This window comes from Sminthopsis crassicaudata, chromosome 2 (assembly GCF_048593235.1).
Source record: "Sminthopsis crassicaudata isolate SCR6 chromosome 2, ASM4859323v1, whole genome shotgun sequence".
Taxonomy (NCBI): domain Eukaryota; kingdom Metazoa; phylum Chordata; class Mammalia; order Dasyuromorphia; family Dasyuridae; genus Sminthopsis; species Sminthopsis crassicaudata.
This window is the reverse complement of record NC_133618.1, coordinates 635,988,680-636,011,855: the sequence shown is the minus strand read 5'-3', so window position 1 is coordinate 636,011,855 and position 23,176 is coordinate 635,988,680. Positions and strand designations below refer to the sequence as shown.

Sequence of the window (23,176 nt, the reverse complement as noted above, 5' to 3'; positions counted from 1 at the left end):
GGTTTGTTGGACTGTTAGTGGATTGGTTTGTTTAGGACTTTTTCTTTTTTTTTTCCTTTTTTTTTTTTTTTTTTTTTGGAGGGTGAGGGTGAGGGGATATCTTGAGATTACAAGTGGAGAAAGGGATGAACACCTAATATAAAGGATGCATAAATTAGTAGTGAGTCTCTGAAAGAGAACTGATTCCCAAAAAAATCCCCAGCTAAATCAACATTTTCTGTAAAAGGAAGTAAACAATAGAAATAAGCAAAAAAAAAAAAAAAAAAAAAACTACGAATCAAAGAAGTAACACTCTTGGTTTTGGTAAAGAGAGTTATTAAAGCATGGCATATTGCTACACACAAGAGACTGAACGTAATCAGAAAGAACAAGTAGTCATATTTAATTTATTTGTGCTTAAAATCACTATCCCACTCCCATCACCAAATGTCATCAACCAAGTCTGGCTAGAGAGAGACAGCTGGAATTTATTTCTAAGTGTGTGAACTGAGTTACAGTGATAAGACACATTTACTTTTGATTACTTGTATAGATATCAACCTTCCCTTTTTGGGAACCCAACATAAAGGATATTAAATTCCTTAAACAAACAACTGTCACTTTTTTGACAGTTATCTTGAAAAAAATCATTTAACTCACTAGAGAAAGAAAAAATTGTGCATTTCCTATGTTCTGTCTATACTAATCCTGTGCAAACGGACAGTGGAGTCACTGTGGTAAGCCCTATGGTCACAAAAAGGAGAAAAAAGCCAGTCCTTACTCATAAGGAGCCCATGATCTAATAAGGAGACACTAAACAACCATGTACAAACAAATAAGGAATAATAGAGGAATAAAGAGTGGTTGAAGGGTAGAATTTTAGTTGGACCTGAAGGGGGTCAGGAGGCACAGATGAATGAGGGAGCCTTCCACACCTGAAGGTAGGGGATGGCATATCTTGTTTGAGGAACAGTCAGGAGCTCATTTCACTGGATCAAAGGGTACATGGGAGAAAGGAAGATGGAAGAAGACTGAAGAAATGTGGGGAGCTGAATTATGAAGGGCTTTCAATGGCAAACAGAGGATTTTGTATTTGATCCTGGAGGTGCCACTGGAGTTTACTAAGTAGGACGGTGACATGGTTTGACTGGCATTAAGGAACTACTGGAACCTACTCACCATGGCGGTGATGTGCCTGAGCCTCTTTGGAAGAATTTTGTCTGTTCTCTATCCTTTGTCCCTTGTGCCATGTATTCACAAACTCCTGAATATAGTTGGGGGTTTTTTACATGAAAATTATAATAAAACCTCAAGGATCATAAATTTAGAGCTGGAAGGGACCTTAAAAAGCATCCAATCCAATCCTCTTGTTTTCTAGATTAAGTTGTTAAGTAGGGCCCAGAAAGATCACACAGCTAGAAAGAGCCAGAGAGTAGGTTAACATCCAAGTTTTCTTGTCTGTCCATGATATTACCCTACACCAATATAGTCCTAGTATGCCTTGCTTTAAAGAATACATAAGTAAGTGAGCTTCTAAAGTTTTGCATGTAAGATTGATTTGACTATTGATTTTCATTATGAAATTTGAAATGTTCCTATGAGAATAATCTTGACCCCCAAATCAATTAAAATATTTTAAAGTGTAGCAGATCTTTAAGAAAATATATTATTTAAATTTAAAAATATAATTAAGATAAAATGCAAATAATTGATATATTTTCATATATTAATCATATATCAAATTAAAAGCAAATTAACTGCTGTAATTTCTCTACTTAGCAAAAGATATTAGTGGTATAAAGAAAAAGTTTATATTAAAAGTTCCTTGGCTTATATCCATTCACCTTTCCTCCAGGGGTCTTAAGGTATCAGTATTGGAAAAAGTCAAAGGCTAAGCAAGCCTTCAACCTGATTTTATTGCTACAGATTCTACTCTGGAGCAACTGCCTCCCTTAGCAATCACTGATTGCCACACACAGCTCTCAGAACCATTTCTCAGTTGATCAACAACTACATATCTGTACTCCGGACTTTGTATGATACCAACTTTGTGGACTTGGCCTAGGGCCATAATTCCTATCAAAGAATGAGTCTTGTAGTAGATTCAGAGTCAGTACTGTACCCAGAATACATTGGGTCTTCAAAATGCTCACACAGGCCTGAATGTAGACCATTTGGAGACCCATTAATAATTAAGTAGAATTGACGCCTGTATGTAAACCTGGAGTAACATGTTGAAGGATTAGAATCCTGACCCATAATTTTGGCCAGTCTCCTCCCACAATACACTTCAGAATATTGTTAAAAATCCACACTTCTCCTGATCTAATTACTTCTTTATGGGGCGTGAGGCACAATAGAACAGAAATCACAATTTCTACTCTCCCTCCACTAGTTCTCTATTACTCCAAGGATAGAACAGGAACTCCTCTGTTTGGAACAACCTGCCCTACATCAATACTTCTGCACACCCCCTAAGTTGCCACCCTACGTCTAATGGTCATTCTGATCACATGCTATTCCATGGAAAGAAAGATAGTGGGGCTGGCACCAGTCCAGATCAGGAGGGAAAAATGGTAAATTTTCAGTATAGGAGCAGAACCAAGAGAACACTGTATACAGTAACAGCAATATTGTTTTAAGAATGACTGAGCAAATAAGTCAACTATTATCAATACCCAAATTAACTGTATTAACTATATATTAATTATCTATATTATTAACTATAATTAATCATATAAATTATACTATATTAACTATATTAATTATTAACTATAAAGGATATTTGAAGAAAGACACTATGTGCATCCAAAAAAAGAAATGATAAATAGAAGTATGTATAGAATCAGTTTACATATCTATCTACATATACATACACAGACAAACACACATACACACTTACTTATGTCTAATAGCAGGCATCTCTCATTAAGAGAGGAGAAAGAAAAAAAAGGAAAAAGCAGATTTGAATTTTCATGTACAGTCATCTTTTTTATTATGCTATGCTATGTAAATGTTTGCTTTATTCCATAAATTAAAAATAAAATAAATGAATGTGGAGGAAATTTTTCAGTATGAACATTCATCCCTTGGAAATAAGCAAATACTCTAAATCAGGACTTGATTTATTAAACTTTAGAAACTGATAATAATGCGGATTAAACCTAAATATGTAGCATGCACACATTTTTGTTCTAAAAGTCTAATTGTTAAATTTTTACCAATTAGCCCCTGAGCAGCTCCCATCTCCTCCATTACACTATAAGTCCTTTAAGAACAGGGACTGTATTTTACCTTTTTTTTATAATTGAACACAGTCCTGGGTACATAGTAGGCACTTAATAAGTGCTTTTTAGCTTCTGGTTCAATGTTTCTGCACCATCTTGTATCCCTAGAATGTTGTCCCTCTACACCTACACCTCTTGGAAGGTCTTTTTCTTCAGGAATCAGCATAGATAACCCCTACAAGAAGCATTTTCTGTTCCATCCAGGACAGTGTCTACCATGCAAGGTTACTTTTGTACGTGACTCGTATGTAGTTCTATAAATGCATCGTGTGTCTCCCATCTGAACATAACAATGTTGTCTCTCCCTCCTTACTATCATTCGGCAAAAAAATGAAAAAAGGAGTGGAGAAATTCCTTGTATGAACAGATGTCCCTATATAAACAGATGTAAAATGAAGTGCGCAGAACAAAGAGAATAACATATACAATAATAACATTGTAAAAGCAAACAACTTTCAGAGATTTAAGAACTCCAATCAAAGCACTCACTAGTCATGACTCCAGAGAACCAGTGATGAATGCTACCCCTTTCCTTAAAGAGAGGTAATTAACTAAATAGGCAGAATTAGGCATGCATTTTTGTTCTATTCGACTTTTTTAATTTGTCAGAAGGGTTTTATGTTATTTGTTCCCAGTGCAAGTGGGAGAGCAGAAGGGAGACTTTTTCAAGAACATAACCTCCTCGAGGGCAAAAACTTTCCCTTTTATCCTTCCTTCCTTAGTATTTATCAGAGTCTGGAACATAGTAAATACTTAATAAATACTTACTGATTGATTGAAACCCAACTGTGGTTAAATGAAGACACACTGTCAAAAACAAATAGCTAACAAAGCACAAGTTACAAATAATTAGTATGCAGCTATGATTATTGCAGTCACAAATAGAAATTAAATTAGTAAATCTTCCAGATATTTTGTTACTTTCATCTAGAGAAGTCTAGATTTTTGACCAAAGGTCCTTGGTCAGGTCCCAAAGAAAAATAGATGCTTTTGGCAGGTTATGCAGAGCATCCAGAAATAAATGATACTCCTTCATTTTTTTCTAAATTATAACCAATTCCATAGCTCCTAGGCAATGCCTTCATACAAATTCTTGAATGTGCCACCGATAGTATGAACACGGCAGCATGAGAACTTTCAAATGGATGCCATTTCATATGGATAAAAGATATTTATAGCTTGTTAACAGTTTGAGTTAATAAGGTAATTTCTGTGCCAGTCAATTTTTTATGCTCAATTCAAATGATGGATCAGTTCTACCATAGGTTCTGTGTGACCTTATGTAAATGTTGAGGATCCAGTTTCCTCAAATGGAAAAATAGGAAGTTGAATTAGGTGATCCCTGAGATTCTTTCTAGTCAGAGATCTAAGTTCAAATTCACTGATTGAGAGAGTCAGTGGGATCAGGGAGACCCATTTATTGAATTAACCAAAGTAATCCCAAAAATCTCAAATGAGTCTACAGCAACTACCAAGTTACCCAGATAGTAAGTAGCAGACCCAAGATCTGAACCTTGCATCTCGAGTCTAAATTCAATATACATTGATCCAGTGGATGGCGTATAGTGGTGCATTTTACAATGAGGTCCATTTCTTCCACAGTAGATTACTGGATCTCTTCTCCACCAGTGACCCTTACAGAAAGACAAAGATCTACTCTACAGCAGTACTTAGCAATACTTGCCACATGACCATCAAAGAGAGAAACCCACCGTTTTGACTGAGTTACTCAGAGCTTCCCACTGGTGGAAAGGAATAGGAATCCTGCTTCTCCGCCAGTAGTCATAGCGATCCCGACTTTCCTCATTGGTCAGAATATCCTTGGCCTTCTGGAGCCTCTGGAAATTTTCCACTGGGGGAAAAAAGGATAAACGAAAAATACTTTTTTCTTAGGAAGTTATTTTAAATCCCAAAAATATATTTCTAAATTTTGACCCAATGCACATGACAGAAAGAGCCTACTTCCATATAGACAACCTACTACTCTCCTCATTTATAGTTTGGGATTTGTGATTCTATTAATTCCCTTCTGTTTTAAGCAGGATTGAGGCCAGATGCCAAATGGGAATAATAGAGAGGGGAGGGGAAATAAAGGAAGGGGTTGAGGGGAAGTGAATAAATACATAAATACAAAGATGAGCAAATGCAAGATAAATTGAGAAAAAGGAGCCAAAGGTTCAGGGGAAATGAGTCAGGAAAAGTTTTACAAAGGAGATGATACCTGAGATGGTTAATGCACAAAGCCATCCAGGCAAAGGAAGGAACCAGAAGAATTTTATAAAGTGCACTGTGCTCAGAGCTTTACTGATATTACCTCATTTGGTCCTTACAACATCCCTGAGAGATTGAGGAAACTGAGGCAGGCAGAGGTTAAATTGCCCAAGATCAAACAGCTAGTAAGCCTCGGAGACTGAATTAGAACTCTAGGGAATTCAGAATTGAGTACAGTAATCTAATTCCTTCATAATTATAGTCTAGTTATAGGTTACTGAAAGTAACACTATTAATTTTTTCTCATTCAAATTCATGAGTTTTCTGAAATAAATCTCCCAGGTCCCTTGGGGATGAAGAGGACCAGTGAATCTCCATTTAAGACCCCCCCCACTTTACAGTGAGTCCTTAATTAGCACTTATTGAATTGAATTGTTCACCAGGCTGATGTTTCCCTCCTACTATAGGCACAGAGGCTATAGAGATTTTATTAGTGCTGTGAGTTAGGAGTTATATGTTATGAGCCACCATTACATCATGCAAGAGGAAGACATCATTTGGATTTTCTACCAGGAAATTTTGTGGCCTCTATTAATGTGGATCACTAAGCAACACTGATAAACAAAGATCAAAGGACAGATTATCTTTGCTGGAAAGCAGTCCTCCCCTTTCTCTCTCTCCCTTCCTCTACCCCACTGTAGAAGATAAAAGCCAATTTCATTTGATGTATGTCTTTCAATATATGAAGTAATCAAATGAATCACATAAGATAAACATATTCCCATTTGCAGAAAATGGGCTTCTGTTAAACAAGCACAAAAATAAATCATGTGGAAAAGTCTTAAAAGGAATGATAAAACCAAAGATTTCAACCTTTGTTCTGCTTCAAAGCTAGACAGGCTTTTTGCTGCATTCTGCTTATTTCACCGTGCAAGTCTCTCTCACTGCCTCATTTCTCATTTCTGCTGTGTTGAAATCATCGAAAAGCTCAATTTCATTGATTAGTTAGACATGGCAATGTGTCTATTCTAATTGGCAGAAGGGTTTGGATTATTTCAAACAATCAATGGATTCGATATTTGTTTTTCTCTTTGACTATTTAGTCAATACTAAAAAATTGATTACTGCATTCTTTCTTTGTGGTGGCAAAGATCTAGAAATAAAGTGAGTGTTTATCGATTGGATGATGGGTAAATAAAACAATGGGACATATTTCCTGTCAGAGAGGTGAAGTACTCAAGATGTTGAATGAGACATAATATTTTTGGATAGAGCAAATATGAAAATTTATTTTGCTTGTTTACATATTTGCCACAAGGATTTTAGTTTGGTTTATTTGTTTTGGGGGTTTTTTCCCCATCAAAGGGAAAAGGGATTGAGAGAAGAAAGTGGATTTAAAAATTAAATTAATTTTAAGAACGATGGCATATCAATATTTTTGTTTGTTTTCTTTGATTGGATAGGAAGATTATAGCAAGCTGTGTCTTCAGGAAATTACAAAATTCCTTTAATTATTCCAGGATTCTCATGGAATCCATTTCTGCCCTATTAATGCAGCCTCTCCAAACTAGACCATATTCTGAAGGAATTAAATTACTATACTCAATTCTTAATTCCCTGGGACTATATTCCACCCTGACTCTTTCCTTAGGGTAGCCTATCCCCATTATCTTTCCACCTCCCATTCTGGGAATTATAATCAAACCAATGCTATTACTGCTTTTTGAAATGACATGTCATTGTACTCTGCTATGGCTCCATTTGCCATTTCTGTAATTTCCCAGATCAAAACTCCTTTCCCTGGCCATCATTCATTCAATCAATCAATAAGCAAACATGTATCAAGTGCCTACTAAGTGCCAAGTGCTATGCTAAGTAGTAGTGATATAAAAGGGAAAAATAACCCTGCCCATAAAGAGTTTACAATCTAATTCCCCATATATGTTTTCTTCCCTTTTACAATGTTAAGTTCCTTGAGAGAAGAGCCTGTCTGTAGTTGTGTTCATAGCACTTACCATGTGTGAAGCACTGCACTAAATGTTTAATAAATGGTTTCTTATCCATTCATTCATAGAAACAAAGACCTATTATTTTAATACCACCATTCAGCTACTGTTATTATATGGCAACAAGTCATTGAATGCAACAGAATTAAAAATAGATATTGCAAAATATAGATATTAAAAATAGATATTACAAAGACTTCTCTATAGTAGTATACTGTGATCTCCCTCAGGATGCAAAAGAGAACCAATAAGGAAATTCAAAAAAGAACAGGAATGATGAATGTCATGAATAAAAGGTATGATGGGGAAAGATGACATGGTAGATGTTCCTCTGGAACTTTCAAAATGTCAGAGAGCAAATCAGGCTTCTAGCACAATGAGGGCATCCTCTGTAGAGAATTTATGGAGGACTATACAGAAGAATTACATAGGACGGGAAGGGTTACTGCATTACTGGAGAAAACTTCCAAATAGATAAAATGATGGGTCTATTTGAGTACAAATGGAACAATATTGTACAAAAAGAGATGACATATACTTTAATATATTTAGCATGCATTGGTCTACCTGCCATCTGAGGTAGGAGGTATGGGAAAGGAGAGGAAAAGTTGGAACAGAAGGTTTTGCAAAGGTCAGTGCTGAAAAATTACCCATGCATATATATATCTTATAAATAAAAGCTATAGTTTAAAAAATCCTACCATAAAACATAAAAAATAAAAATGTGTTTGCATGAAAAAAGAGATGACAGAAACAAAAAAGTGCACAATAAAATAAGCAAGCCCAAAAGTTAACATATGAAATTACTACCACAATGTAATTTAAGAGATTACTAAAAGGAAATCCAAACCCAGGGATTCCATGAATAAGCACACACCCCAAGAAGGTCATTGATCAAAAAGAAACTCTAAGAATATAACAAAGAATTTATAGTAGCAGTGTGTTTGTGTGTGTATGAGAGAGAAATAGAGATAGAGACAGAGAGAAAGAGAGACAGAGAGAGACAGAGACAGAGAGAGAGAGAGAGACAGAGACAGAGAGAGACAGAGACAGAGAGAGACAGAGAGAGAGAGAGAGAAGGAGAGAAATGGAGAGAGAGGGAGAAAGAAAGAAGGAAAGAGAGGGACAGAGGGACAGAGAGAGTGAAAGAGAAGGAAAGAGAGAAGAGAGGGAGAAAAAGAGAAGGAGAGAGGGAAAGAGAACAAAGTCAGTGCTCACCAAGTGAGGAATGGCAGAGCAAATTGTGATACGTTGTTGTAATGTTACTGTGCTATAAGAAACAACAAATAAGATGACTACGGAAGAGCAAGTAAGGACTTACATGAACTGATTCAGAGTAAGTAAGCAGAACTAAGAAAACAATACACACAATGAATGCACCAATGTAAATTGGGGGGGGTAAAGAGGGGGAAGTACACTAGAGCACCATAAAACAATGGAAAGCAAATGCTGCAAAATTACAAAGAATAGACTTGGCTCCAAGGAAAAATAAAAGAAGATATAACCACGTTTACCCTTTGAACAGGTAGGAGGTGTGGGGGGGGGGATATTGTATATATTTTCAAACTTTTAGTGTATTGATCAGTTTTCTGGGTTTTTTTTTCTTTAAAAATATCATTTCTTATATAGTGGCTTTCTGGGAGGTTGGAGAGGAAGGAGCATCAGAACAAATTAAATGCATTGAGGAAAATTCACATCAGGACTACACAATGAGCCTGGAACAAAGCTACATTGTATCTAAGGGAACTGCATGAGTTCCCCCATAATAGGAGAAAAACCAGCTTTTGAATAACATCATTTGTTACATATGTTTTAAGTTTGAGCCCACTTTCTCCCAGAATCCATATGTACTCATGGGAGAGAAGGACTCCAGGTTAAGGAGATGTTTTTGTACCAATTACTTTATTTTTTTAGTTTTTTGTTAGTTTGGTGTGTTTGGGGGATGGGGCAGAGATGAGTGAGAAGGTGATGCAGCAGGGTGGGTGGCAAGGCCACCAGAGGGATGGCTGGTCAGATAGGATATGAAACATCACCTTCACCTACACCCAACACCCCTTTACTTTCCATCTCTTGTTCTGTGATCAAAAATCAAAAAAAAAAAAAAATCCTGGCTTTTTAGTCCTATAAAAGCAGGTACAGTGGGTAGGAATTGGAGAAAGGGAATGAAATGACAGAAAAACTATATCTTTTTACATGGAGAGACAGAGATATAGGGAGAGAGGGAGAAAGGGAGGCAAGGAAGGAGGGAAGATAGAAGAATAGTTTTAAAATTATCTATTTGGGGGGGTTAGAAATCATTTTAAAATATAATGTTTTATTAATCTTATAAAGACCTCTTTATAACCTCTTTAGCTTGCAGAAATTAATATCTTTCCCAATGTACTTAAATTTATATATAGAATGTCTAAAATATAAGAATATTCTGGAAAAAACAACAAACTATAGAAACTAGAAATCAAAGGACACAAAATTTTCATTTCCAAATGAAATTATAATATCTGCTTATAATGATTTGTATTAAAAGTAAACTTATACTGATAGAAGAAATTACACTAAAAGTTTTTTTAATCTTAAAATAGTTGCTTCAAATGACACAATTGATAAGTTTGCTCTTTCATGTTAAATAAAATGCCTAAAGGAACAGCTAGATGACATAGTAGATAGAGCATTAGCCCTGAAGTTTAGAGTCTCTGAGTTCAAATCTTAACTTAGATATTTAATACATTCTAGCTGGCACTCTGAGAAAGTCACTTAATCCCAATTACCTCACCAAAAAAAAAGAGAATTAATTTAAAAATTAAATTAATAATAAATAAAATGGCTAGTCTCTGTAATGTAATGATTAAAGAATTGGATTTAGAGCCAGAAGATCTGGATTCAAGCCTTGTTTTTGTTCCCTTTTCTAAGACTTTGGGTAAATCATTTCTCATCATCTAGAAAATGAGTCTTGGGCTGGATGGTCTCCGAAGTCTCTTTTAGTTCTAATTGCTAATAAGTTCAGGTAGGGGAGTCTTTTCTCTTCAATGGGTCTCAGGCTTCTCCCCTGTAAGATAAGTATTTGACCCCCATGAGGATCCAAGTTACAGCCTCCCAGAATGCCAGAGTTGGTTCTATGACAAGTTCTAAGGTACAGAATCACTTCCATTAAAGTACCTCCTTAATCTAATATCATAAAAGAAGATATGGACATGGATATCCTTTCTCTTTAAACAATATTTATTCAATCTCAGGTTCAGAAATATTGCGTAAAGTCTGTCTCCATGGCAACTAGAAGTGACAAGGATCAGGCAAAATCCGTGACATTCTCGGATGTTTTCTAGAACTACGTAAATGCTACCATAGGTCAAGTTTCATTAAAAAGAAAAAAAAAATCTGCTTTGTTTTGTTTTGAAAACCAAAGTGCTTCTCAAATATTTATGCTTGTGTTATTATTTCTGTTCAAAGACATAAACCTAATTGTGAGTTGCTTAACTCCTCTGTCAGAAAGTAAATAGACTACTTCCCAGTAGTATTTGACTCATTTTGCTGATGGAAATACTCAATTACCACAAAGTCCCTACATCCCAGTCACCTACTTTCCACCCCCATTTTTTTGCTTTTCCTGGATCTCTTGGAACCACACCCTGGGTAACAAAGTACTTAGGTTTGGAACTGGTGAGTCCAACAGTGAAAATACACATGGTCCTCTAGAACTACTGACTCCAGACCCAAGATCTCTATATGCTTTATATCATATCTGACCAGCCATTCTTCTGGCAGCCTTGCCATTCACCCTGCTGCATCACCATCACCAACACCCCCTCTACTCTCTACCTTTTATTCTGTGATCAAACACCAAGCCAAGATTAACATTGCTTTGGGAAAGAAAGTGTCTGCTGAATCTTAAAGGACCTAGCTTCTGATATTTTGTAGCTGGGTGATCTTGGGCAAAGCCAGCCTGGACAGGAGTTATCCACTCTATATGAGGGAGTTGAGCTAAATGAGCTGGAGGGCTCTTTCCAACTTAGACTCTATTGTCCTATAATCTCTATAGCTCCCCCCTTCATCTCTATAATTTCCCATACCAAAGCATTCTTCACTAGCCTTCTATATGTTGGCTCCTCCTACTGTACATAAGCTCTTTGAAAGAAGAGTGTGTGTATCTCTACAAATTGAGAAAGATCTTGCTAAATAAGAACAGGGATAAGAATTGGACCTTTGATTTCACTGGTATTAGGAATTCCTGTATAAGAAGTTCTTCCACAAATACACGGTGGTACCTTTGCTGTAATTTACAATCTTAGAGAGTTGCCCAGAGCAGGGTCATATTTATTAAAAGGTATTTTATTAAAAGGGAGACTGGAGCTCACATCTGCATGGCTTTAATGCCAGCTCACCATCCGCTAGGCCAACCTGCTTCTGTTATTCTTTATTCCCACTATTACTATTTAATATTGGTAAACAACATCAATAGACATTGGTAGCCACTAGATGGAAGCAGTTAGGTGTCTCAGTGGATAGAGCATTGACCCTGGAGTCAGAAGTCCTGAGTTCAAGTCTGGTCTCAGATCTGTTCTGCTCCTGTGACTCCAGACAAATCATTTAATCTGTTTGCTTTAATCCATTGGAGAAGGAGATAGCAAACCACTTGAGTACCTTAGCCAAGAAAGTCCCACAAACAATATTGACATTCTGTGATGTTCAGGGTCACCATGAATTGGACACAACTGAATGATTAGCAGATAGTAAGTGAGTAATAAATGTTTCCAAAATTTAAAACATGATGTGGTGCAAGGGAAAGGTGGTAATGGTTATGGTCCTTCATGTTTGAAGAGGGCCATGTCATCAGGGAGATGTAAGACATTGGATATGCATGAGAGATCTGTGCAAAATCACTAATCTCATTCTCTCCTCCCGAAGCCATCTGGGTCCAGTGGCAAGATATAAATCAGGATGACTGGAGATGGCCCTGGATGAAATGCAAGACCTTTGTCTTTTAAGCTCACCTGATTCCAGTACTCAAAATACCATCTGAGAGCTCTGTCTCATCTTTAAAATAAAGGAACTACATCTATGAACAGAGAGGGAATGGACTCAAGATGCAGAAAAAGGCATACATTTTCAGCCCCAATCCCTGGGAACATTTATTTTGTTTGTGCACATCTATTATAAAGATTTGATTTTTCTTTTTCTTTTCTTTATTTTTCTCCATAAAAGGATGAGAGAGAAAAGGCAAAGGAGGCTAGTCAGTGCAGCAAAAAAGGGGGAGAAGCATCTTACAGACAATACTAAAATGAAGCCAAACTAAATAGTTTAACAACAATCACCATCATTACTATCACCACTTTCCTCTTGCACCTTGGATGAAAACATGTGTTAATCACTTACTATCTGCCAATCTTGTTCAGTTGTGTCCAATTCATGGCCCTGCATGCCACAGAATGTCAATACTATCTGTGGGATTTTTTTGGCTAAAGTAGTACAGTCATTTTCTATCACCTCCAATGGATTAAAGCAAACAGATTACGTGATTTGCCTAGAGTCACAGGAGCAGTAAGTATCTGATATCAGACTTGAACTCAGCGCTTCCTGAACTCCAGAACCAATGCTCTATCCACTGAGCCACCTAATTGATTCCATATATTGAATATCAACGTCAATTGTCATTGTTTACCAATACTAAATTGATTGATTAAATAGTAATGAGCAATTTTCTCCTGGGGAACAGGTAAAGAAATATAGTTCCTTCTACTTGGCAGTCTACAGGAGAATATTCCATACCCTCTCAAATGAGGTCATTATGTTAGCTGGTTTTTCATCTTTTGTCAAGGTAGGGTTCAACAGAGATAAAAGGAAGGATCCAAAAATGACTGATATGAAAACAAAACACATCAATAAAATATTCCAGAAAATTAAAGGCGTTACACCCTATTCACTTATGAATAGTGGCATTATTTCCATTCATCAATCAATAAGTATTTATTAAGAACCTACTGTGTGCCAGTGCTTATGACCGTGAGAAAATCACTTAACTTTTATCTACCTCCATTTCTCCAACTGAAAAATGGGGATAATAATAGCACCTCCTTCCCAGGTAGGATTATTACTACTCTGGAGGTAGTCCGTAAAGCCACATTTGAACTCAGATCTTCCTGACTCCAGGACCAGTGCTCTATCCATAAGGGGGGAAATAAGATCAGATTTATAAAGCTTGGCACAGGGCTTGGCACAGAATGTGAGCCTATTAAATGCTGGTTCCCTTTCTTCCTTGATCACACAGTGACTGGTACATGGGGATAAGGACGGAACCTGAGATTTTATTAATATAGAAATTTTCAGATGAATAAACATTTTCTACCAAGTCTTGTCAACAAATGTTTATTAAGTGCCTACTGTGTGCCAACAGAAGAGAAAGGAAAAAGGAAAGGAGAGAGGAAAAGGAAGGAAAAGGGAGATGAGGGGTAGGGAAGAGAGAAGAAGGGAGAGCAGGAGGGAGGGAAAGGCAGAGGAAGAGAGAGAAGGAAATGTCTACTTTTTGTAAGGATTAAGCAAAGCCCTGAAAAATAAATAAGAAAATGTACTTCCCTCTCTTCATTAGTGGGGTGGGAGCTTTGAATATAGTATAGAACGCTGAATATGGCCAACTTTCTTAAAGTGTGGGTCAACTCCATATGGGGTCATGTAATTGAATGTGGGGGTGATAAAATTATGATTTGTAATCAGCAAATGGTTGATATTTAAATACATATCTTATATCCTTATGTATTGGGATCGTGTAAAATTTTCTCAGGCTAAAAAGCATTTCAAGTGGAAAAAGTTTAAGAAGCCCTGGAATATAGTATAAGACTCAATTAATTTTGTGGAAATGCTTTTTTTCTTTTTCTCTTTTTAAAAAATTCTTTGATATAAGGTATTATTCTGTTGGTAGGAGAAAGAGAAGGAATATATTTGAAAATAAATCAATGCACAAATGAAAAATAGCAATATAAAATTTTTAATTAATTTTCATAAAAACAAAAAATGCTTACATTTAAAAATTTTTTTATTAAAAAATAAACCTACCTGCTTGGGGGTCTTCAGGATTCTTATCAGGATGACATTCAAGAGCTCTGATCTTAAATTCTGCCAGGATTTGGTCAATCTGAAAGAAAATTAATATTTCAATAAACAAGTAAGGTTAGTGATGGAAAGCACTTGTATAACTACTTTTTCGGTTCTTCATTAAGACAAATCATACTCTTGGAAGGCAGAATGCTTAAGGAAAAGATCATTCTATCTAGAGCCAAGAGTCTGCCTCTGAAGTCATTAAGCTTTCTGCTCCATGCTTTCATAACTCTTAAAATGGTGAACATGGTTGAAGAAACTTTCCACAGATGCCATAGAGTCTAATCCTTGGCCTAAGCAAGAATCTCCCCTTTGGGAAATTATGTTGTCATAACCCCCAAGGGGTCTTTCAGAATTGACTTCCAGACTGGAGGGAAATAGAAGTCTGATCCACTGGGTTTGGGAACATCATGACTTGGGATGGACTTTCCCCAAGCTTCAATTTGCCTCTTTGTGGCTTCTGGCCATTGCTTCTCGTTGTATCCTCTGAAACAAAGTGGGCCCAATTCTTCTGCCCCAGGACAGCCCTAGAAGTTTAAGGTCAGTTATCATTTTCAAGTTTTCTCTTTTCCAGGCTATTATCTCCAGTTCATCAGATCCCTGTGTGACCCTTCTTCCCCATGTTGAATAACTACCTCCAAAACTCACAAGTTTATCTATGTCCTTCCTAACACAATATGCGACATGTAACAATACTAATACCTATGGTACCTACCCAGTTTATTGTGATAATCATACAAGAACACATGTGGTAAATTAAAATTATCAGTCTATCTCATTTGTTCCCAGCAAGAATCTCCCTTTAATGGACAATGATCAGAAAGTCCTCTATCACTATGTGACTATTTAACTAACTTCCTTTTATATCCACTTACCTAAATGGTAAGTTTGCTTTGTATTTATTTTGTGCATATTCCAAATGATTTTGTATTGATTTATCTGTATCTTTTGCATCTTGCCCCATTCCCAACCAGAAAAACATAAGCTTCTTGAAATCAGGGGCTTTCTTTCTGGTGTTTATTCAATGCAATGACTGATGGGAGACTTACAGAGCCACATGCCCATCATCATCACAGATTGCAGGTGTTGTAGGACACGCGTACACTTTCTGATTCAACGGAAACAATGCAAATGTTGGTTACAAAGGAGGAAAGGCATTAACAGTGAAGCAAAAAAAAAAATTAGGGAAAAAGAAATCTCTAATTTTTTCTAAAATATACAGTAGAGACAAGAATAAAATTCAGAAGGGGAATCAAAGAAGCAGGTCTTTGTTGGCTCTATATTAAATATATTATATTTATTTTTTAAACAAGCGGAATGCAATTGATTCATGGTTTCAGACCAAGCCATTTTTTCTAACTTTCTTTATATATGAAAAGTTCCAATTTGTTGAGGATTTGCTAATTCATTTTTTTATTTTTTTAAATTTTAATAATGCTTTAATTTTTTTAAAAAATTTAATAGATTTTTAAATTTTTTAATTTTTAATTTTAAAAAATTTAATAGAATTAAATTAAATCCATGGAAACCTTCTAACAATGTAAGTTCACAGTCAAACAGAAAACAAAAGGTAGAAATAAATGCAAACAGAATTGTGAGGGGGGGGCTCAGCTAGGTGGCAGTTGGTGGAGAAGTGGATAGAGCACCAGCTGAAGTCAGGAGGACTTGAGTTCAAATCTAATCTCAGACACTTAACACTTCCTAGCTGTGTGACCCTTGGCAAGTCATTTAACCCCAACTGCCTCAGAAAAAAAAATTTTGAGGAAGGGGACACAGTCATCTCTTAATACTGAAGAAAAAAAATTTATATAAAAGAAATAATATGGCTTATCATTCAAAGGACCAACAACAAGCCCATGGGTGACACTTTGGCTTTTTCTGAGCCTTCAGAGACTGTTTCATTTTAGGTGCTTATCACACACTGCTTTTCCTCTAGTAGATGCTCAGTAAGTAAATGTTTGATTTTTTATAACACAGGGTTCTATATGCAGTATAAATAAAGGCCATGGTTCACATTTAAATTCATATTTAAATAACATTTTAAGGTTTGCAAAATGTCATATTGACCTTATCTCTTCTGATAATCACCACAAAACAAACTTGGAGGTAGAAGTGATGGTGAGCCCTATTTTAAGCGAAGTTTTACAGGTCATGGAACCTAAGTAGGCAAGGGTCAAAGATGGAGTTTGAACCTTAATTTTCTTGACTTCAAGTCCAAACCTCAATCCATTAGACTTGTGCTGCCTAGATGAACTTGAACATTGTTTTCTGTGAATAAAATGGAATATTTGTAATGAAATGGCTTAACATTGTCTATAAAGAAAATGGTAAAAGATTGTATAATGTGTGAGGTTATCACAGAAGCAGAAGTTGAAGGCAGGTCTTCCTAGCTCTGTGACTAGCATCATTCTACCCCAATATTCTTCTCCTCAAAAGAGAATTACACTAATAAAAGAAATGCTCGTTGGTTGGTTACACTTTATGATAAGAGAACAAGAAGCAAATAGGAAGGCTGAGGGGAAAGAGGAAATAGAATTGTATCCTTTCTTTGTAGGTTAAAAAATTACTACATCTTTAAGAGGACACATCAACAATTCAAGGCTGGTAATCATCTCATAGTTCATATTGTTCAATCCCACCATTTAATAGATGGGGAAACCAAGGGCCAGAAGTCATCTGGACCAAACCCCATCTTTTATAGATGAACAAACTGTGACCAGAGAGGGTAAACCATGCAGATACAAAATACTACAGCAGAGGAGCCAAACTCAAGGTCCTCTGATGCCATCTCTAGCATTTCTACAATCCAAGAAAGTAGATTACCTGCCTCCAGTTGTGGGCCAACTGAACTCTTACTAGGATTTCACCAATAATTTGTTTAGGAATATTCAGATTTACAAAACAATTTTTGTTAAATAGCTCAAAATCCTAGAATTAAAAAAACAGAAGCAGCCAAAGCATGGGGAGGGGGGTAAGTCAAGAAGACCTAAGTTCAAGTCCCACTTTTTAGTGCCCCCAAACCCTCTAAGTCCATTAGTAACAGAAAAATTGGATATCTGCTTTGGTAGAGGAAGTTTCCTCAAAGGAAGTATACCAATGAAAGTACAGGTCCTGTCCTGTCCCATTCCAATATTTTTTTTAATCAATCTTATATACATTGTTATATTCTATCAAAAAGCATTTATCAAGCACTTCCTGTAAGCCAAGCTTTGTACTAAATGCTGGGAAAACAGACAAAAAGCAAAGATGGGAAGGATATCTCTGATCTCAAGTAGCTTATATTCCAATAAAAGAGACAATTCTCATGCAAATAACTGTATACATACAAGATATAGATAGTGTAAAAGAAAGGTAACCTCAAAAGGAACTAGAATCTGGGGGGAACCTATAAACATCACTTTGTTCATGATTTTGAAATATCTCAGATCTCTGCATCAAGAACACATTTAAATGGAGCATAAAAATCAAAGAGTGCTAGAAAAAATATCAAACTAATATTGGCTTATGTCTGTGTACACATTTATTAAATTAGAAAACTTGTGAGGAGAAATCAGAACCTATTCTGGGGGCTTTCCTCTAATATGGGTGTATATAACCATCTAATCTTTTTGTTTTTAATGTAATCTTTTGTTTTTAAATCATCATCACTTCCAAAGCCCTCTACTAGTTAAAAACCATTTCAAAGGCAACTAAGTATAGGTGCACCTCAAAGCATAGGTGTGTATAATATTCTAGAAGCTCTTATATATTAAACAGGACATTGAAGTTAAAAATATATATATATTAAAAGTCTCCTCTTTTATGAATATAATGGGCTTTCTAAGCAACGATGCAAAATTAAATCATAAAATTAAAAGCTCAGAACTTTGAGCCAAAAAAGGCTCTTTGGGATCTCTAGTTCTAGACTAAGAAAGGATGTTAGGGATGATCTAGTCCCACCTCCTTCAGTTCCCAGAAGAGGAAATTAACGATCTTAATTCTCTTACCGTAGAAAGCTCATCGCATCCCAGTAACTCATAGTAATCTTCAATATCCTCCATCCTAGAGTTCAGTATTGCATCCATTCTGTACTATCGAGACTAACTCCAGCAGCCAACAAACAAAAACCATGCAGCCTGAGATAAATAGGAAGCTTTGCTCCAATCTCTATAGCCCTGACTCCAAGCAGCAGCCACCAGTTTTAAGGTGCTGAGAAGTTAATGAGCACAAATGTCATAGGAGACTCTTGGCAGCTCTCCCTTTCATTGGCTGTTTGCATAAGAGAAGGAAATGGGTTCCTGATGGCTGCCCGGGATCGTTGGGATTTGTAGTTCTTGTGCAAAGGATTCTTAATCTATCTGTGTCATCAATCCCTTTGGCAATCTGGAGAAGTTTATAGATCCTATCTTAAAATAATGTTCTTATGTGAATAAGATAAAACAAAGTCCTTAAAATAATGTTCTTAAATGAATAAGATAAAACAAAGTCCTTAAAATAATGTTCTTAAATGAATAAGATAAAACAAATAGGCTTACAAAGGAGGCCAATTATATTAAAATATAGCTATTTTTTTAAATTCATAGATCCCAGATTAAGAATCCCTGAATTTTAAAGGCAAATTAGATTTGTCAATTAGTCCAATGGGGTGAAGGGAAAGGGGAAGGATGGCTACAGAAGGGGAGGAGGGAAGTAAAAGCTAAGGACAAGAAAGTTAAAGTGCATTACCCAGTGTTCCATATGTGGTAAGTGATAGGGACAGGATTTGAACTTGGGTCTTGACCAGAAGCCTGCATTCTTTTCACCACGTCTCATTCTTGAGAATGAGAAACAGAGAAAGAGAAAAGACTTTGAAAAGTGTCACATATAGAAAAGCTGGCATTTCACCATGACTTTCATCTTGGATTGGTAAAGAGAATGCTAATGACCTATATGATTGAGTGAGTAGACCAGTTGGAGGGAGAGCTTTGAAAATGAATGACATCCTTCATCTTTCTTGTTTCAAAAGAGGAGAAACGTGATTCCAGAGAAAGAAACAGGGAATTAGCAGACCTATAGAGAAGCTAGTATGTCCTCATCCCTGATATCTAGCTTTCTTACTTAGAGACTTTGAGGAGCTTTCTTTTGTGTGAGATTGGGACATTTCTCTCTGTCAAAGTGAGAAATCTTTCTCCCAATGAGAGAGCTAATTCAATCTTTCATTGTCTGGTTTAGTCTATTCTGTAAATTTCCCAAACTATCTGCTGCATAAATGGGTTTCCTCTCTACTTCCTACTTATGATGGCATTTTGTGTAACTAACATTTGGTGAGAGGAGTCAAGTCTGTGGATATAAAGCACCACCTCCCGTTAAAAAACATAGTAGCCAGGATTTGGAACTGTGCCCAGTGGGCTATAAAACTGTGCATACTCTTTGATCCAGTGTAAGTGCCATTACTAGATCTGTATCCTAAAGACATCATAAAAAAATGGGAAAGGACGTACAAAAATGTTTAATGCAGTTCTATTTGTGATGGCAAAAAGTTGGAAATTGAGGAGATTCCATTAATTGGGGAATGGCTGAACAAATTGTGGTATGCAAATGTAATGAAATACTATTATTCTATAAGCCAGCCGACTTCAGTAAAGTCTGGAAAGACTTAAATGAACTGATCCTGAGTAAAGTGAGCAGAAGCACAAGAATAATGTGCATAGTAACAGCTAGATTGTATAATGATCAACTTTGATAGACTTAGTTCTTAGAAATACAATGATTTATAACAACTCTAAAAGACCGTGATAAAAAATAGTATCCAAAGTCAGATCTATGGAGTCTGAATGCAAATCAAAAAGTACTATTTTCAGTTTTCTTCCTTGAGTTTGTTCTCTTTTGTTCTAATTCTTTCATAAATTTAATATGATTATACATGTGTAACCTATGTCAGATTTCTTGACCTCTTGGGGAGAAGGGAAGGGAAAGAGAAAAAAAGTTGGAATTCAAAATCTTATAATATGAATGTTGAAAACTATTTTTGGTGGGTCTCTCATGAGTGTCACTTTTATCTGAATTTGGCATTGGGAGGTTTCGGGGGCAGGGATAGTTCAAGAATAGAAATAAATAAAAAGTGAACTGAATGGGAATAGGGAGAGGGGAATAATAGGGTTTGGTGAGATTAGTATTAAGGAAGAAATAGTCATGAATAAAATAACCCAGTTATGGAGAGCAGATGACACAAACAGGAGAGACTGCAGAATATTAAAAGATCCACGTCAGAATGATTGGTAACAGAAATTGGAGCATCTGACCTTGTGATTTCAAAAGTCTAGATGGCACTTTGATATTCTGGTCTTTCAGCGCCAGTTAAGTATTAATGACCCAAGGAACAAGGTGTGACCTTTAGGACTAGAAGGTACACAAAGATTTATCCACAGAGATACATCTTTATATGAGAAATTTTGAAGGCAATGCTATGTAAGAAATGAGCTAAGTTTTGAGATTCTTTCTCCCAGAGACTTATACAGCATGGGGACAATGGCCTCAAGGCTTAGGGTGGGTGGAAGGGGAGAAATTTATTTGTTTTTACTACATAACTGAAGTAACTATTTCTTCCTAAAAGTTAATTGAAGGGGCAGCTAGGTGGTGCAGTGCATGGAACACCAGCCTTGAAGTCTGGAAGAACTAAGTACCTAAAATAAAGCTTCAGACGCTAAAGGGCTGGAAAGTCCCTTAACCCTCATTACCTCAAAAAAGGCTAATTTATGTTAAGTGGTTTGGGGAGTAGCATTAAAGGGGCTGAAGTCAATGGCAGAAGAAAAGAGATATTCACAAACCTCTCTGAATATCCTAGAACCCTGAGGAGGGCAGATATAGCAGCCTGACTCTTGGAGAGCCAGAGAGGCTACAGCCTTGATATTAGCACCTTCTCCAGAAAAGTAAGGGAGTCAAGATGCTCACACAGAAATAGGGAGAGTTAGAAGGGCATGTACAGAGAGAAACACATAATTTCATGGATGTACCCCCCCCCAGAGATATACCTACACATGTGAGACACATGAAAAACCAATGCAGGCACATAAAAAGTACATGCACCAAACACATGCACACGTATGCAAATATATACATAAATCACAGACTTGGAAAGAACCTTAGAAATCACAGGTAGAAATGCACACAGCTAAAGTCACGAATACAAAATATGAGCATATAAGCACTCATAGAGACAGAGAGAATTTCAGACACTAACACCTAGACACAGATCTATGTCCACACATACAAAGATGCACACCTTTACACACAAGATCGGTACAGAAAAGAGCAATTCTGGCCTCCTGGTGAATGAGATCCCTCTGAGAAACCCATTGGGTTTCTTTACTAGGAAGTTCCTTTGGTAAGAAAGAGAGAGATGAATCCATTTGGTGTCTACTCAAGAAGCTTACTCTAAGAGAGGAGGTCCTTGGGATGCAAAAGCTAATTCTTGTTGATGGATCTAATAACCAACGAGATATATGGTAGTAGTGGAATACTATTGTTCTATAAAGAATGGTGAACAGGCTGATTTTAGAAAGACCTGGAATTATTTACGTGAACTAATGCTAAGTGATACAAGCAGAACCAGGAAAACATTGTACACAACAACAGCAAGATTGTTGCAATGATCAACTATGACAAATTTGCTGCTTCTTGGTGATTCACTGATCCAAGGCAATCCCAATAAATTTTGGATAGAAAATGTCATCAAACTACAGAGGGAGATACCTGGAGAGTGAATGTAAATTAATACACTTTTTTTTTGTTCAATTTTCTTTTTCTTCTGTCTTTTTTTTTCTTTTCATGCAGCTTTCCCCTTTTGTTCTGATTTTTTCCTCCCGACATGATTTATAAGTAAACATAAGTAAATGGGAAAATGAATTTACATGTTTAATTTTAAAAAAAAGTTGTTTCTACATGTCAGTAGAGAAAATTAAAATTAAACAAACAAAAAAAAAATCACACTGAGGCTGTCAGTTCCAGGCTGAAGGCAAATCATCAATCAACTATGAAAAGTGACTTATAGAAGCCTGGAATAGCAGAATGGGAAATGATTTTATTTTAAATAGCTTTTTTATTTTTCCAAATATAAGCAAAGTTAGTTTTCAACATTCACCTTTGCAAAATCTTATTCCAAATTTTTCTCCCTTCCTCCCCCTCTTTCCCTTCCATTAGATAGCAAGCAATCCAATATAGGTTAAACATGTGCAATTGTGGAATAAACCTTAAAAACATAACATAGAATGTCAGAATTCAACATGGTCTTAGAATCATAGAACATTGACATAAATATTCTTTATTTACCTATATGAGAACAGCTTCCACTGTAATTAATTACAGTAATTAATGTAAGCTCTCAGAAGGCAGGGATTATCCTTTGTTTTCTTATTTTTGTTTTTGTCTTTTGTATCTCTGAGAGAGAGAGAGAGAGAGAGAGAGAGAGAGAGAGAGAGAGAGAGAGAGAGAGAGAGAGAGAGAGAGAGAGAGAGAGAGAGAGAGAGAGAGAGAGAGAGAGAGGGAGAGAGAGAGGGAATATATTCACTATACCTGGAACATAATAGATGACTAATAAATTGGCTTCTTAAGTAATTGATTTAAAATAAACTATCTTTACAACTAATTAGAAAA

The 23,176-nt window shown here is 36.2% G+C and overlaps 1 protein-coding gene across 2 annotated transcripts in view; it reads right to left on the bottom strand.

Annotated features, from left to right (window-relative positions):
• DNAJC12 (DnaJ heat shock protein family (Hsp40) member C12) overlaps positions 1-18,828 on the bottom strand; it is a 52,487-nt gene extending 33,659 nt beyond the window's left edge. Inside the window, exons 1-3 of one of the 2 annotated variants that reach the window (XM_074296607.1) lie at positions 18,553-18,828; positions 14,525-14,603; positions 4,979-5,118 (exon numbers count right to left, since the gene is read on the bottom strand). In XM_074296607.1, the coding sequence (XP_074152708.1) occupies positions 4,979-5,118; positions 14,525-14,603; positions 18,553-18,630 (297 nt within the window). In that variant the 5' untranslated portion in view covers positions 18,631-18,828. The remainder of the gene's footprint in view (positions 1-4,978; positions 5,119-14,524; positions 14,604-18,552) is intronic. The other variant, XM_074296606.1, reaches the window with a different exon arrangement.
• Between the last annotated feature and the right edge of the window lie 4,348 nt (positions 18,829-23,176).